The sequence below is a fragment of the Scyliorhinus canicula genome, chromosome 3 (assembly GCF_902713615.1).
Source record: "Scyliorhinus canicula chromosome 3, sScyCan1.1, whole genome shotgun sequence".
In the NCBI taxonomy this organism is placed as follows: Eukaryota; Metazoa; Chordata; class Chondrichthyes; order Carcharhiniformes; family Scyliorhinidae; genus Scyliorhinus; species Scyliorhinus canicula.
The window spans coordinates 195,790,251-195,808,644 of NC_052148.1; the positions used below are offsets into that span (position 1 = coordinate 195,790,251).

The 18,394-nt window shown below is 47.2% G+C and overlaps 1 protein-coding gene across 2 annotated transcripts in view; it reads left to right on the forward strand.

Annotated features, from left to right (window-relative positions):
- Window positions 1–12,408, forward strand: part of ednraa (endothelin receptor type Aa) — a 71,027-nt gene extending 58,619 nt beyond the window's left edge. For both annotated transcript variants that reach the window (XM_038791957.1, XM_038791956.1), the window contains 3 exons: window positions 2,120–2,259; window positions 8,895–9,003; window positions 11,255–12,408. In XM_038791957.1, the coding sequence (XP_038647885.1) occupies window positions 2,120–2,259; window positions 8,895–9,003; window positions 11,255–11,401 (396 nt within the window). In that variant the 3' untranslated portion in view covers window positions 11,402–12,408. The remainder of the gene's footprint in view (window positions 1–2,119; window positions 2,260–8,894; window positions 9,004–11,254) is intronic.
- Window positions 12,409–18,394: the final 5,986 nt, after the last annotated feature.

An 18,394-nucleotide genomic window follows, 5' to 3' on the forward strand; every position in this document is an offset into this window, starting at 1 on the left:
CTGGCACTCAGACTGGAGGAGTGCGTCCCGAGCATTGTCGGAAGGATCAAGTGGAGTTTGTGCAGAGTAGGTCGTTATCCTTTAATGTCCAGTGCCTGTTAAAGGTGATCTTATCCTCGCTGGTGGGGGCGGGGAGAAGGAGGTCATTGTGGTGTTGTGGATGCGTAAAAGGTCTTCCACAGGGTAGAGTGCAAGTATCTGTGGTTTTGGAGCGGTTCAGGATTGGGCCCAAGTTTGTGTCGTGTGTGAGACTGTTATGCAGGGAACCTAAGGCTAGTGTTCGCATGAATACTATCAACTGTATGGGGGAACAAGGGCCCTATGTCCCCGCTCTTATTTGCGTTGGCGATAGAGCCTTTGGCCATTGTGTTGAGGAATTCGGGTGAGTGGCGGGGAATAGTTAGGGGGGAGGAATGGACATAGGAGGCAGGATTCACCGCAATCTGCGAACCAAGAACGGCGCAAACCACTCCAGCGTCGGGCCAACCGGAAGTTGTGGAATTCTCCGCACTTCCAGGGGGTAGGTCAGCCCCAGAGTGGTTGGTGCCACGCCAGCTGGCGCCAAAGGGACTGCGTGAGTTAGCGCATACGCAGAACCGCCGGCGTGGTTTAGCGCATGCGCAGACCGGCCAGCGTATTCTGGCGCATGCGCATCAGAGTGTCTTCTCCGCGCCGGCCATGGCGGAGCCCTACAGGGGCCGGCGCGGAAGGAAGGAGTGCCCCCACGGCACAGACCCGCCCGCAGATCTGGATAATCCCCCCCCCCCCCCGAGGACCGCACCAGCCAGGTCCCGCCGTGTGGGACCATGTCCTATCCACCCAAGTGGGACTGGCCAGAAACTGACGGCTGCTCGGCCCATCAGGGCCTGGAGAATTGCCAGGGGGGTCTCTGCCAACGGCCCCTGACCGGTGTGGCGTGATCCCTGCCCCACCTGAAAACTGGCGGCGAAGAATATGGCAGCCGGTGTTGGAGCGGCGGGGCGGGATTCGAGCTGCCCCCCCCCCCCCCCCCGGTGATTCTCCGACTGGGCAAGTACTCTGACGACTCGTTCCTGTACATTTCGGACCCGGTCCCGACAATGGGGAGTATAATGCACTGTTGAAGCGGTCTAGTGCGATCTCTGAACATAAGTTAAACCTGAAGAAGAGTGAGTGGTTTACAGATACCCCTCCATAGAAGGGAGCTAATTTAGGGGTGTTGCCGTTTTACTTGACAGGCCCTCATTTTAGGTATTTTAGGGTGCAAGTAGCACGGGATTGGGCCTGGCTTCATAAATTAAACTTTATGAGTCTGATTGGTAGGGTTAAGACGGACCCACAGAGGTGGGCTAGTCTCCCTCTGTCCTTGGCAGGCCGAGTCCAGGCACTGAAGATGAACATTCTGCCATTCCGTTTAATAAAAATATTTAATAAAATGTAAAAAAAATCCGAGTTCTCTCTTTTAATGTCTCTCTGATCACGTTGTGCTCTCTCTCTGCGGTTCCTCTCTATAATTCTCTCTCTGGCCTTGCTGTACTCTCTCTCTGAAGGCTATAACTTTTTTTTCCCAGGCTATTTTGTATAACTCCCTCTGCAGTCTCCATTCTAACTCCATTTTTATCCATAGAATGCCTACAATTCCCATCGAGTCTGTAGCAACCCTCCAAAAGGACGCCCTGCGTAGGCCCACTCCTCCATAACCCCATCTAACCTGCACATTTTTGGACTGTGCGAGGAAACCGGAGCACCCGGAGGAAACTCACGCAGACAGGGGGAGAAAGTGCAAACTCCACAGTCACCCAAGGCTGGAATCGAATGCGGGTCCTTGGCTCTGTGAGGCAGCAGTGCTAACCACTGTGCCACCTTGCCGCCCGTTTTTATTTAATTGCACATTTTTTACTATTATACAAAGTCAAAATCAGCTCCTTGTGACCTTTCACCAGCTTGTGCTGTGCATTATTTGATTAGATCTATTTGTTTGGTGAATACATCCAAAGGATTCCTGTCACACAATACATCCAAAGGATTCCTGTCAATTTAGAAACATTTGTGTGGAGAAGTATCAGTTTTGTTTGAGGCTCTGTATGAGTAGCTGGTACCCATTGAACTAAAGCCTGTTCTTAATGTGTTTATCTTTCAGCGTCGAGAGGTGGCCAAAACCGTTTTGTTTTTAGTTGTGATTTTTGCTCTCTGTTGGTTCCCTCTCCACCTTGGCAGGATTCTAAAGCTAACCAATTACAAGTACAAAGAAAATGACAGAAAAAGATGTGAATTCCTCAAGTAAGTGAGATTAACAGATGCTGTTCCCTCTACATAAACTTTGAATTCACTTTGTGGGATGCTGACAGGAATTATTAATAAGTTGACCTGAAACTCTGGGCACGATCCTCCGGGCACGCTGTGCCGGAAAAGCAGCTCGCCGCGGCGCAACATGGTCGTTGAAAGCTGGGAGGCTTCGCGAGATGCAACGCAACCTTGTGAGATGTTGTGCTGTGAATCCTGCCCACAATGGGCGGGATTACTTTTTAGCGAATCTGTCTCTTAGAGCGAGGCAGTAAGCTCACTCTCATATTCAGATTTCCGAGGTACCTGAGGCTTTCGGATTCAATCCCTTTGCCTCAGAGACCTTGGCCGAGTGCCATTTGGTACTGGTTCCCACAAACGGGGATGAGACGGAACGCCACTTGGAGGCCCCTGGGTGCATGCCCTTTGGGCAGGGTGGTTTTCTGGTACTGCTGATGCCACCCTGGTAGCTTAGCAGTGCCAGCCTGGCACCCTGGAAGTGCCACTTGGGTCCTAGCCTGGCACTGCCAAGGTGCCCAGGTGGCACTGCCAGCTGGCATGGGCACTGCCAGGGTGCCAGGTTGGCTCTACGAAGGGTGCCAAGCTGGCATTTTGTATACGCACGTGTGCGATCGGGCTGGGGATGCCCACCATGGGTGGTGGGGGGGTGCGGGTGCCGGGGACGCTACCATATTGTATTCGGGCTTGGGATAAGGTTGGGGATATTTTCGGGGGCCTCGGAGATCGTGATGCCATATCAAAGTGGCGTCCCGATCTCTCTCTAAAAGGAAGTGTTTCTCGCTAGGAAACAGACTAGCGACGCTGAATGAACTGATGGAGGAATGGGAACTACCGACAGCACAGGAAATGAGACACCTACAAATAAACCTTTCCTCTGCAAAGAGACAGGAGGATACCCCAGGGCGCCAAGACAACACTATTAGAGGACCTGATGAATACAGACAGGAAAGAAGGGGGACTATATGGAAAAATATATGGACAGTTACTGGACAGAGCTCCAACGCCACTAGAGGAGATCAGATGGAAATGAGGGGGCAAACCGGGACAGGTGGGTTTGGGCTCTGGAACGAACTGTGCAGGGCCAACTCCACCTCCTCCTGCGCAAGGCTAAGCCTAATGCAGCTCAAAGTGGTGCACAGAGCGCATCTGACCAGACCCCAAATGAATAGGTTCTTCCCGGAGGTGGAGGACAAATGTGAGCGATGCCAGAGGGGCCCGGCCAACCACACCCACATGTTTTGGGCTTGCCCCAAGCTTGCTGGGTTCTGGACAGCCTTCTCCAAGGCAATGTCCAAGGTTGTGGGGGTGAGGGTGAAGCCATGCCCAATAGTGGCAATCTTCGGGGTATCAGAGCAGCCAGAGCTACACATGGGGAAGGGGGCCGACGCTATTCAAGGGTCGGAGGAAGGCATGGGGCAACTTGTTGGCCTGTTCCAAAACCTGTTTGAGGCCAACAGCAAGTGGCAGAGAGGAAAACTGGAAAGTAAAAGAGAAATGTTAGGAACATTGTCCAAGGTTGTGGGGGGGGGGGGGGGGGGGGGGGGGGGAGGAAGGAGGAGAAGAGGGAGCCTGAGGGGGATGAAAGAAACAACACGAAGAAAGGGGGAGGGGGTAGAACCCCCCACCCCCCACCCACAAGACAGATGCGGCCGAAATTGGCAGGAAAAAAGGGGGTAAGGGGGAGAACCGGGCGGGGACACCCCCCCCCCCCCCCCCCCCCCCCGAAGGAGCAGGCAGGACATCAGGGGAAAGTGCTAGGGAAGGGGGGTTAGGAAAGGGGGGCTAGGGAGCACGGGAAGAAGGATAGCTCACCGAATTAGACGGTGACAAATTGTAAATAGACACAAGAAAATCTTTTGTACTGTACAGCAAACAAACACGAATTGCAATGGTATAAAACTGAAAATGCCAATAAAAATATATTTTTTTTAACGGGGCTGTGTGCAGCCTTGGCACATAAACATGTGCCGCGGAAACATGCGGCTAAATGCGTCGCTAGGGGACTTTGTTCCGCTTTGGGAGGATCGCACCTTCTTTCTCCCACTACCTTAACCTATATAATTATGAACCTGTATAAAAAATTATCAATTTAAATTAAGCAGTTAATATCTGGAATGCGAAGCAAGCATTTCATAAAAACCCACTAAACATTCACAGCATGCAGAGCTCTGTTATTTGGTGTCTGTCATGTCCTCAGAATGTCCGAAAGCATACATATTCACTGCAAAAGTATCCTACAATCACAGACTCTAGAAAACGTGGGATCATCTGGAGACTTGAGCACAAAATCTAAGCTGACACTCCAGCACGGCTACTGACGGAGTGCTGCAATGTTGGAAGGGCCATCTTTTGAATGAAATGTGAAATGAGGTCCCGCCTGTCCATCCTGTTGAATGTACTTCAAAGAAGAATGGGAGTCCTCCTGGCTCAATAATTATCACTCAGCCTACCTTTCATAACTCATTGGCCAGATTTTGTAGGCAGCTGTGAGCTATTTCACCATTTCTTCATTATTGCTGGTTAAAAGTCCTGGAACTCCCTCCCTAACAGCACCTACACCACATCACAGTAGTGGTTCAAGAAGACAGCTCACACCACCTCCTCAAAGGCCATTAGAGATGGGCAACAAATGTCGGCCCAGCCAACGATGGCCACATCTGGTGAAAGAATTTTTGAAAATTCTTTCGCATTGATGAAAGTTTACTGAGCCATGTCGGGCTGAATTTGAACCTAGTGACCTGTTCGCTGGAAGGCCCAGCAACACATTGGGAACTCTGAGGTTGCAGGATTAGCTTGTGGCTTCTTAACCCGGCCACTGACTTCAGGGTTTCCTGTCCAATTAGAGCGTGAACATGATGTCTATTTCATCCCAACTGTGCAAGATTTAAAGCATTGTAGAGATCTTTAGACAGAGCTAGAATCTGGAGCGGTGGAGTCACAACCTAACAGGGCAACACCACACATCAACTATGCCTCTCAGGTGACGACACTGCTGGGTGCTACAGACAGATTCTGTTCTCCGAGGACAGGAGGTAAAAACCTGCCTCAGAAAATAAGAAGTAATTGGACATCAGCAGCAGGAGTGTGGTGTCAAGCTCTTGGATGCAAGGCCTGAAGAGGTTTAATGGCCGCATCATGACAGGAATGGCGACTGATGTAGCCCCTTCACATATAAATTCTCGAACTCTGAAATACCCTGCACATCATTCCTAATTTTCACAAAGCAAGTCACTTGACTGACACATCATCCACCACCATTCACCCTCTCCACCAGTGTTGCACAATAGCAGCAGTGTGTACCATCTACGGGATGTACTGCAGCGACTCACCAAGGCTCCTTCAACAGCACCTTCTAAACACGCAACCTTAACCACAATAGAAGGACAAGGGCAGCAGATACATGAGAACGCCACCAGCTGGAAGTTCCACTGACATTCGCGCTCATCAGGACTGGTAGAAAAGGAAGGGGAAGGAATTGTGGGTGTATATTAATGACTAACAAATGCTGCATTGTTACGTTGCTGATCAATTTTTTTCTGAACCATAAAATGTATTTGGTTGCTCCTTGCGTGGCCTTTCATCCACCCTTGTTCCCAGGGTCAGCTGCATTATGAGCAATCTTTCTCCACTGATTTCTATTCTCTGCTGCCCTCTCTGCCTGTCCCGTAGAGATACCAGTCCACGTTCTGATATTATCCATCCATACCAACTTGGGTGTTCCATGCATATGTTTTAACAGGTGTTTTGCCTCGCATTATCTCGTTTTTCCAAACACTCCCCTACTGCTCACTTCATGTGTCCAAAATAAGTGACTGCTCCAATTTCTCATCATGCCCATTTGCTGCCATCTGCAAAATGGCCGTCTGTGTTGTGAACAGTGGTGAGACAAGAATTAAGGACGAGCAATGGTTAACGGTAAAAGGGGTGGATTGTTGATCGTGGGACAGCTTTGTGCCGAGCACTGGGAGAACCCAGCAGGTTCAGAATTTGTGTGCCGAATGGCTTCTTGCCTCACTTGAAGTGAACTTCGCTTTGGGATGTCCCAGGCAGCTGCTGGTATCTTTGCCGTTTCGCACTCCTCTCAAGTGGCAGAGCACTGTGGTGTTTGTGCCCTTTATGGGGCGATCTGCAGAGGTGGATGCTCGGCAGATCCCCCCTATTGGGCAGCACGGTAGCATTGTGGTTAGCTCAATTGCTTCACCGCTCCAGGGTCCCAGGTTCGATTCCCGGCTTGGGTCACTGTCTGTGCGGCGTCTGCACGATCTCCCCGTGTGTGCGTGGGTTTCCTCCAGGTGCTCCGGTTTCCTCCCACAATCCAAAGATGTGTGGGTTAGGTGGATTGGGCATGCTAAATTGCCCTTAGTGTCCAAAATTGCCCTTAGTGTTGGGTGGGGTTACAGGGTTATGGGGATAGGGTGGAGGTGTGGATCTTGGGTAGGGTGCTCTTTCCAAGAGCCGGTGTGGACTCGATGGGCCGAATAGCCTCCTTCTGCACTGTAAAATTCCATGATTATAAAGGGGAAAATCACCACAAATATTACATATACGAAGAAAATGCGTCAAATATGTTTTAACAGTAAGGAACTTCGACTGACGTGTCATGCAGAAGGTCTGTTCTGGTTGGGAAAATAATTTTTCGAATGTTTTTTTGGTTTTTTATAAAAATTCACAAATATAATAATAATCTTTATGAGTGTCACACTGCAATGAAGTTACTAGTCGCCACGTTCCGGCACCTGTTCGGGTACACAGAGGGAGAATTCAGAATGTCCAAATGACCTAACAAGCCCATATTTTGGGAGTTGTGAGAAGAAACCGAAGCACCCGGAGGACACCCACGTAGACACGGGGAGAAGTTCCAGACTCGGCACAGGCAGTGACCCAAGCCGTGAATTGAACCTGAGTCCCCAATGCTGTGAAGCAACAGTGCTAACCACTGTGCCACCGTGCCGCCCCGTGCACAAGATACAAGAGGATTGATCGAATCTCAAGAGTTTTTAAGTCTGCCTTTCCTGCACATTGATGGGTAAAAGCGAATGACAGACCACACTAAATGGCAAGCCTGCTTCTTCAGGCCTCAGCTTTTTGGCAAGTCTGCTTTCAAAGGGGGTGGGGATTTCTTATGTTAAATACCAGTTGCTGCAGTGAAATGGTCAATTAATGTATTTGGTCTTCAGTTGCAGGACAACTCAAAGCAAATAAATGTAGTTTCCAAGATAATTTAATATTACACCTGGAGAATTATGTTAAGTTTTGAACTCCTTATCTAAAAAGGATGTCTTTGCCATTGTGGGCGTGCAGAGAATGTTCACCAGACCGACTTTGGATGTCATATAAAGAGAGATTGGGTCAAATTTACCATTTTAACAATGGCGCCAAATAATTCCGTAATTATTTACTTTAAATTTGCTGAGCCCATCAATAAAGCGGTCAGTGCTGGCCTCTGTTCACACCGACGTTCTTATTTTAAAATGTCGACCCAGCTGGAAAGCATGATGGAGAAAAAGAAAATAAAGGCAAACAGCTGCATTGCCTTACAGGAAACGTGTGGGTTCACTTGAATTTGAGATTAGCCAAGGAAATGCTGTCGGTGCGGCGCCCATTACCGTGAGAACCACTCACTCCTGATCAGCCAGGTGTAATGAAAACAATTAGTTACACAAGCAGGAGGTAAAGTTAGAAAAATCCAATCCAGGTTTCCAACAGCTAATTAGCTGGACGCATCAGACTTCACTTGCATTGTATGGATCAAAAAAAAGTGATGTACTTTGTGTACTATAATATCCCACAGGGGACTTACGAGTGGGAATACTTATCTTGACGTAGGTTAGTGAAGTTGATGTAGTTTACATGGATTTCAGCAAAGCCTTTGACAAGATCCCACATGGGAGACTTGTAAAGAAGGCAAATTCACATGGGATACAGGGTAACTTGATAAAGTGGATTTAAAATTGGCGTATGGGTGATGGAGGGTGATGTCCAAAGATGTGCAGGTTAGGTGGATTGGCCATGTTAAATTGCCGTTAGTGTTCAAAAACGTTGGGTGGGGTTACTGGGTTACAGGGATAGGGTGGAGGTGTGGGCGTGGGTAGGGTGCTCTTTCCAAGGGCCGGAGCAGGCTCGATGGGCTGAATGTCCTCCTTCTGCACTGTAAATTCTATGAAAAAAAAATGGGCCAGTATTCACTGAAATTTAGAAATATGAGAGGGGATCTAATCGAAACGTGAAAAATTCTGACAAGTCTGGGCAGACTGGACGCAATAGATTGTTTCTACTGGTTGGTTGGTCTAGAACAAGGGGTCACAGTCTCAGGTGTAGGCCTTTTAGGGCTGAGATGAGGTGAACCTCCTCACTCAGAGGATGGTAAATCTGCGGAATTCTCTCCCACAAAAGGCAGTGAAGGCCAAGTCACTGAATATAATCAAAACAAAACAGATTTCTAAAAGTGTGAAGGGGTATGAGAAGAGCATGGGAGCATGGTGCCGAGAGAAACAAGCAGCCAAGATCATATTGCATGGCGGAGGCCGAACGGCCTACTCCTGCTGTTATTATCTATGTTTTCTCATGAGAGCACGCTGACAATTCTAACACTGGTTTGTTCTTTTCCTCAGCTTTATACTAGTCTTGGATTTTGTTGGTCTCAATCTCGCAATCCTGAACTCCTGTATAAACCCCATCGCCCTGTACTTTGTGAGCAAGAAATTTAAAAATTGCTTCCAGGTAGGAACTTTGTTCACAAAGATGTGGAATTAAAATATGTAATTCTTAGACTGTTGAATGAAAATGAATGAATCACACATATTTATCTGACTTCTTAATTGGGATTTTCATATAAAAAGACAAATTCCACAAAGTAGTATTCGCAGTATTGAACATGTTCAAAGGGAGCACAAGCTGAGAATCATTGCCTCCAAAAAGTATGACATTTCGCAGTTCAAGAAGAAGCCTACTACCCAACTTCTCATCTTTGCCAACTACACCTATATCTTCAGATCAAATTTAAAAATAAATATTCTAGTCCGATCTCTCATCTACAAATTAACCTGAAAGTCTATCACAGCCACTCACAGCCATACTTGGCCAAAATCAACTGAAGTGTTCTACATTATAGCACAAAAGGGTCTTTGATTGTCGACATCAGCGTTCCTACCTATGAGGGACGACAACAAGATTTTGTCATTTGGCAGATAGCATCAGGATAATGGCTGCCTGTTTCACTTCATGGGATATTCAGGCCCTACACAACAGGAAGGTTACCAGAAGCTCACTGCCCATAGCTTTTTCTCTGCTGGAATACACGCTTTGCACAAATCTTAGCTTGCTTCCTGCCGTCAACCTCGAGGTGACAGCTAAACGCATTGGCCCTGATTTTACCTTCTGGTTGGTTTTAGGTAGTTGGGAAGCTAGATGTGTTGGAAACCTGATATGATAATAATAATAATCTTTATTGTCACAATTGGGCTTACATTAACACTGCAATGAAGTTACTGTGAAAAGCCCCGAGTCACCACACTCCGGCGCCTGTTCGGGTACACAGAGGGAGAATTCAGAATGTCAAAATTACTTAACAGCATGTCTTTCAGGTCTTGTGGGAGGAAACCGGAGCACCCGGAGGAAACCCACGCAGACACTGGCAGAACGTGCAGACTCTGCACAGACAGTGACCCAAGCCGGGAATCGAACCTGGGACCCTGGCGCTGTGTAGCCATAGTGCTAACCACTGTGCTACCATGCTGCCCATGAGGCTCTTTTCAACAACTGGGTCTCATTTATGTTTGTCCAGCTGACTTCCATCCTGCATGAAGTCAGTGGGGAGGTTCTGGGGGAAAGAATTGCATAATCCAGAGGTTGACAGAAGGTGGTAGCAGGATCACCTTGCAGACTGTCTCTCTGGAGTCTCGTGTTTGGGAAGGGGGAATTTTTTTAAAATTCATTTACAGGATGTGGGTGTTGCTGGCTAGGCCAGCAATTATTGCCCATCCCTGACTGCCCTCCATTTCAGAGGACATTTGAGAGTCAACCACATTGATGTGGGATCTGGAGTCACGTAGGTCAGACCAGGTAAGATTTCCTCCCCTAAAGGACAGTAGTGAGCCAGATGGGGTTTTATGACAATCGACAATCGCTTCATGGTCATCATTAGACTTTTAATTCCACATTTCTTATTGAATTAAAATGTCACTATCTGCCATGTTGGGATTTGAACCCAGGTCCTCAGATCTTGCACTGGCCTCTGGATTACTATCCAGTGACAATACCACTATGCCACTACCTCCCTCTACTGGAAAAGCGAACCTCAAACTTTCGCTGTGGAGTCCAGTGGAGTATTGAGCGAAGCTTGATTTTATTGTCCATTTCCCCTTCCCAGTAGGACCTAAATGGCTTCACCTGGTGGGAAAGCAGCAGTGCCCACTCAGGCTTTAGTTAAAATGACATTCTTGTTCCTATTGCTTTATTGGTGCCTAACATACTTATGTAAGGGCGGACTCTGAGGAACTTTGGTGTCCTTCCCTGCCTGGAATAAATTTTAGAAGGACTAGTTGGAGGGACGAGGAGCTGGCTTCACAGGGAATACTTGAGCCCCTGCTACCAGGAACTTCACTCTCCCTCCCAACCAGCATTGGCTATGAAATTCCGTTCCAAACTGTTCCCAATGATCCCTGGCGGCATCCGGCCCACACCCAATTCTTGCTCCCCTCCACTGACCTTGACGTCCTTCCAGCCAACTTCAGGTGTGCAATATTAAAATCAGGCCCGGTAGTTAATATCATCCAGGCCTCGATTCTCTTCCACCATCCACATACCATTTATGCATCGGATTAGAATCAATGCCTATGTTTTGGTTCGTGCTTAGAAATATACACAATAATAAGGCATTGTTCCATGCCCTTTATCTCTGCCATTTATCACAGCTGTATATGTTGGCAAGGAAGTAGAAAGCTAATATGCTAATTGTTTGTGTGCCTTTCAGTCCTGTTTGTGCTGCTGTTGCCAGAGCCAGGCTCTCATGACCGTGATGCCCATGAATGATACCTCCAAACATGTGAGCATTCATTGGAAAAACCATGAACACAATAACCCTGGTGACCGGAGCAGCCGGAAGGGTAGCATGAACTGAAAAGGAGAGAGTTGCAGTCGGCATTGGGAAATGCTGCATGAGTAGAGCCCACACGCTCCTCTGTGTCTTAAACTGTATCTCTGCCACCCTCTGCGGTGGAACTAAAGACAGGATGGATTGTGACTTGAACTCATCAATTTTTGCCTCATTTTGGACTCCCAAAGAACCGTGATTACCTGTTCCAAAGAGTTAGTCATGCATCAGCGTTGAATTGTTTTTGTTGTGAACATCAAGGGACAATATTTGAAAATAGGCATTGTCGCCAAGTTGAATATCCGCATGGATTATTACCTTCTTGAAAGGTCTTTAGGGCCCACTATAGATTTTATTCACCTTTGGCATGCTGTTTAAATTGAAACCACTGGGTAAGTCTATTGTGATATTTCACTGTATGTGTCACTAAGCTGTTCGATGCTAGAATCCAGGAAGAAAAATGTGTTTCACATATCTCTTCAGCATATAAACCTGTGTTTTTTGTATCATCGGAGCTATAATGATAGTTTCACATGAATGTGATAAGTACTGCAGTGAGACAGATTCAGCAATTCAATTCAACTCAATTCAATTGCTGACTGACAAAACGTAATGCAAACCAACACTTTTTAATAGAGTTGTTTAAATACTGCAGTCAATGTGAAAAGAAATAAACATCCACCCTCAACACTCCTGCAAAACTATAGATGTTTTTAAGTAATTAGTTTTAGGGGATATATATCCTTTCCCTTTTGCGTATAACCAATTGTGATTATTCTATATTGTTTAAATGAACATAATTATTGTCAGTTTCGAGAAATGTTCCACAGATGTACATTAAAATATCAAGGTCTCAATGGCACTATCATCAAAAGAACATAAATCCCACATCAAAGTTTTTGTAATTCTGTAAACGACAGGGTCTATTCCAGTGACGCACGTCTCAGACAAGCTCTGACTTATTTGTATTTGTAATGAATCCTCTACCTCCCCCAAAATGCAATAAAAACAAGAATGATTCTTCATTGCTGTAATTTTGGTTAATTGCTGTTATTTAATGCAATGTGGCACAACACATAAAACTGCTTCAACATGGTTTATACACCATCTGTAATTAATTCATTCATACATTTGTTTCACAGATGTTGGGTGTGATTGAATGGCCTCATCGCGCCTGACTAGGTAATGCGACAAGAGCATTTAATCTCGCAAACGACACTTGGAACTCTTCGCAAGATCTAACAAGATCTCGCAAAATGTCACATTAGCGAGATCCAGATTAACATATTTATGTGAGACATTATACTCATTTAAATATGTCGCCGCCCGATTCTCCTGAGGCCCGAGAATTAAATAACCACACCTACAAGACCTCGCCATTTAACTCTAGTCCACACAAACGTGGACCAGGCATAATGGCACCTGGAAGGGTCCTCCTGGCCATCGGAGGACCCAGGCCTTAAGGCTCTGAGCAGGATAGTACCCTGATACTCCCACTGCCACTGGGCACCTTGGCATTGGCACCTTGACACTGCCACCCACACATCCTGGTGCATCTCCAGGGTGCTCAGGTGACACTACAAGCCTGGCAGTAGCACTGCTAGGCTGGCAGTGTCAAGGTGCCCGTGTGCCAGGCTGCCCATGTCAGGGACCGGGCCCAGGGATGCCCTGCCCTTAAAAGATGGGGTGACGATGATTGAGGACCCTTCTAAGAGGTAAGTTGGGACTTGGGGGGGGGGGGGGGGGGGGGGTCTGGAGGATGAGGTGAGGAGTCAGAGGAGGTCGAGAGATTGGGTGGCATTTAGGTAGGTAGATTGGCCATGCTAAATTGTCCCTTAATTGGAAAAAGAAGAATTGGATACTCTAAATTTATTTTTTTAAAAGAAAAAAAAATCTCACGCATATGTACAACTGAACTACTGTTCAATTCACCATCGACCCCTTCACTCACAACCATTATCAACCATGACTCATATCTCACATTCATAGTTTCACTTAATGGCTGGTCACTATCACTTCCTCAAGGGCAATGAGGAAAGAGCAAGATGCAGGAATTGCCAGGAATGCTCATATCCCCACAAAGAAATTTTATGAAAACAACTTGCACTGCTGCAAACCTCGCACCAAACTCTCACAAGTGTGCCAGCTATTCAACAATGACAGGCATATTGCCCACACATATTGCAGGAAGAGGTGCTGCAAAAAGAAAATGTGTTGCTGTTTGGCGGAGGACGACACAAAGGTAGGTGGAATTGCGGATAGCGATGAGGACTGTCAGAGGATACAGCAGGATTTAGATCATTTGGAGACTTGGGCAGAGAGATGGCAAATGGAGTTTAATCCAGACAAATGTGAGGTAATGCATTTTGGAAGGTCTAATGCAGGTAGGGAATATACAGGGAATGGCAGAACCCTCAAGAGTATTGAAAGTCAGAGAGATCTAGGTGTACAGGTCCACAGGTCATTGAAAGGGGCAACACAGGTGGAGAAGGTAGTCAAGAAGGCATACGGCATGCTTGCCTTCACTGGCTGGGGCATTGAGTATAAGAATTGGCAAGTCATGTTGCAGCTGTATAGAACCTTAGTTAAGCCACACTTGGAGTACAGTGTTCAATTCTGGTCGCCACACTACCAGAAGGATGTGGAGGCTTTAGAGAGAGTACAGAAGAGATTTACCAGGATGTTGCCTGGTATGGAGGGCATTAGCTATGAGGAGCGGTTGAATAAAATTGGTTTGTTCTCACTGGAACGACGGAGGTTGAGGGGCGACCTGATAGAGGTCTGCAAAATTATGAGGGGCATAGACAGAGTGGATAGTCAGAGGCTTTTCCCCAGGGTAGAGGGGTCAATTACTAGAGTGTATAGGTTTAAGGTGCAAGGGGCAAGGTTTAGAGGAAATGTACGAGGCAAGGTTTTTACACAGAGGGTAGTGAGTGCCTGGAACTCGCTGTCGGAGGAGGTGGTGGAAGCAGGGACGATAATGACGTTTAAGGGGCATCTTGAAAAATACATGAATAGGATGGGAATAGAGGGGTACGGACCCAGGAAGTGTAGAAGACTTTAGCTTAGACAGGCAGCATGGTCAGCACGGGCTTGGAGGGCCAAAGGGCCTGTTCCTGTGCTGTAACTTTCTTTGTTCTTTGTTCTTTGACAGGCACAACTGCATAGCTCACCTCCACGGAGGATACAGTGCTTGGAGTGAGCATGACTGAGGCTGGGTGGTGGGGTTGAAAATGGTAGTGGTCCTTACAATCCAGATGGAATTCTCCCTCCCAGGGTGCCTGGATCAGACCCCCACTCTGCACAGCACAGACTTTGAGGGGGGGGGGGGCCTCAAAGAAAAGTGATCTGGAAACTAGAGAGCAGTCCAGGCTGGGACAATTGGGTGCAAGTGCATTCCAAGCACTAAATGCATTCCAACCACTCAAGCATGCAATTTCACTGCACTTATCTCTCTTTGATGTGGTTAATGTTTGCAAATATTGGATTTTCACCATTTAGGCCACTGAATTGTGAAGGGATCAAAGATATAGATGGTTTGTAGAAGCTGTCAGTTAATAAAACATAGAACATAGAACATAGAACGATACAGCGCAGTACAGGCCCTTCGGCCCTCGATGTTGCACCGACATGGAAAAAAAAACTAAAGGCCATCTAACCTACACTATGCCCTTATCATCCATATGCTTATCCAATAAACTTTTAAATGCCCTCAATGTTGGCGAGTTCACTACTGTTGCAGGTAGGGCATTCCACGGCCTCACCACTCTCTGCGTAAAAAACCCACCTCTGACGGGAGAAGGCTCTCGCTGTCCACCCTATCTAACCCTCTGATCATTTTGTATGCCTCTATTAAGTCACCTCTTAACCTTCTTCTCTCTAACGAAAACAACCTCAAGTCCATCAGCCTTTCCTCATAAGATTTTCCCTCCATACCAGGCAACATCCTGGTAAATCTCCTCTGCACCTGTTCCAAAGCTTCCACGTCCTTCCTATAATGAGGTGACCAGAACTGTACGCAATACTCCAAATGCGGCCGTACTAGAGTTTTGTACAACTGCAACATGACCTCATGGCTCCGGAACTCAATCCCTCTACCAATAAAGGCCAACACACCATAGGCCTTCTTCACAACCCTATCAACCTGGGTGGCAACTTTCAGGGATCTATGTACATGGACACCGAGATCCCTCTGCTCATCCACACTACCAAGAATTTTACCATTAGCCAAATATTCCGCATTCCTGTTATTCTTTCCAAAGTGAATCACATTTGCCACCTCTCAGCCCAGCTCTGCAGCTTATCTATGTCCCTCTGTAACCTGCAACATCCTTCCGCACTGTCTACAACTCCACCGACTTTTGTGTCGTCTGCAAATTTACTCACCCATCCTTCTGCGTCCTCCTCTAGGTCATTTATAAAAATGACAAACAGCAACGGCCCCAGAACAGATCCTTGTGGTACGCCACTCGTAACTGAACTCCATTCTGAACATTTCCCATCAACTACCACTCTCTGTCTTCTTTCAACTAGCCAATTTCTGATCCACATCTCTAAATCACCCTCAATCCCCAGCCTCCGTATTTTCTGCAATAGCCGACCGTGGGGAACCTTATCAAACGCTTTACTGAAATCCATATACACCACATCAACTGCTCTACCCTCGTCTACCTGTTCAGTCACCTTCTCAAAGAACTCGATAAGGTTTGTGAGGCATGACCTACCCTTCACAAAACCATGCTGACTATCCCTAATCATATTATTCCTATCTAGATGATTATAAATCGTATCTTTTATAATCCTCTCCAAGACCTTACCCACCACAGACGTTAGGCTTACCGGCCTATAGTTACCGGGGTTATCTCTAATCCCCTTCTTGAACAAAGGGACCACATTTGCTATCCTCCAGTCCTCTGGCACTATTCCTGTAGCCAATGATGACCTAAAATCAAAGCCAAAGGCTCAGCAATCTCTTCCCTGGCTTCCCAGAGAATCCTAGGATAAATCCCATCCGGCCCCGGGGACTTATCTATTTTCACCTTGTCCAGAATTGCCAACACTTCTTCCCTACGCACCTCAATGCCATCTATTCTAATAGCCTGGGTCTCAGCATTCTCCTCCACAATATAATCTTTTTCTTGAGTGAATACTGACGAAAAGTATTCATTTAGTATCTCGCTTATCTCCTCAGCCTCCACACACAACTTCCCACCACTGTCCTTGACTGGCCCTACTCTTACCCTAGTCATTCTTTTTATTCCTGACATACCTATAGAAAGCTTTTGGGTTTTCCTTGATCCTACCTGCCAAAGACTTCTCATGTCCCCTCCTTGCTCGTCTCAGCTCTCTCTTTAGATCCTTCCTCGCTTCCTTGTAACTATCAAGCGCCCCAACTGAAACTTCATGCCTCATCTTCACATAGGCCTCCTTCTTCCTCTTAACAAGAGATTCCACTTATTTGGTAAACCACGGTTCCCTCGCTCGACCCCTTCCTCCCTGCCTGACTGGTACGTACTTATCAAGAACATGCAATAGCTGTTCCTTGAACAAGCTCCACATATCCAGTGGTCCCAACCCTTGCAGCCTACTTCTCCAACCAACACATCCTAAGTCATGTCTAGTGGCATCATAATTGCCCTTCCCCCAGCTATAACTCTTGCCCTGCGGGGTATACTTATCCCTTTCCATCACTAACGTAAAGGTCACCGAATTGTGGTCACTGTTTCCAAAGTGCTCACCTACCTCCAGATCTAACACCTGGCCTGGTTCATTACCCAAAACCAAATCCAATGTGGCCTCGCCTCTTGTTGGCCTGTCAACATATTGTGTCAGGAAACCCTCCTGCACACATTGTACAAAGAACGACCCATCTAATGTACTCGAACTATATCTTTTCCAGTCAATATTTGGAAAGTTAAAGTCTCCCATAACAACTACCTTGTTACTTTCGCTCTTTTCCAGAATCATCTTCGCCATCCTTTCCTCTACATCCCTAGAACTATTAGGTGGCCTATAGAAAACTCCCAACAGGGTGACCTCTCCTTTCCTGTTTCTAACCTCAGCCCATACTACCTCAGAAGAAGAGTCCCCATCTAGCATCCTTTCCCCCACCGTAATACTGTCCTTGACTAGCAGCGCCACACCTCCCCCTCTTTTGCCCCCTTCTCTGAGCTTACTAAAACACCTAAACCCCGGAACCTGCAACAACCATTCCTGTCCCTGCTCTATCCATGTCTCTGAAATGGCCACAACGTCGAAGTCCCAGGTACCCACCCATGCTGCCAGTTCCCCTACCTTATTTCGTATACTCCTGACATTGAAGTAGACACACTTCAAACCACCTACCTGAACACTGGCACCCTCCTGCGAAGTCAAATCTGTACTCCTGACCTCTATACTCTCAATCTCCCGTACCCCAAAACTACAATCCAGGTTCCCATGCCCCTGCTGAATTAGTTTAAACCCCCCCAAAGAGCACTAACAAATCTCCCCCCCAGGATATTGGTGCCCCTCAGGTTCAGATGTAGACCATCCTATCTATAGAGGTCCCACCTTCCCCAGAAAGAGCCCCAGTTATCCAGAAATCTGAATCCCTCCCGCCTGCACCATCCCTGTAGCCACGTGTTTAATTGCTCTCTCTCCCTATTCCTCATCTCACTATCACGTGGCACGGGCAACAACCCAGAGATAACAACTCTGTTTGTTCTCACTCTGAGCTTCCATCCTAGCTCCCTAAAGGCCTGCCTGACATCCTTGTCCCCTTTCCTACCTATGTCGTTAGTGCCAATGTGGACTACGACTTGGGGCTGCTCCCCCTCCCCCTTAAGGACCCGGAAAACACGATCCGAGACATCACTTACCCTTGCACCTGGCAGGCAACATACCAAACGTGAGTCTCTCTCGCTCCCACAAAACCTCCTATCTGTGCCCCTGACTATTGAGTCCCCAATTACTAATGTTCTACTCCTTTGCCCCCTTCCCTTCTGATCAACAGGGACAGATTCCGTGCCAGAGGCCCGT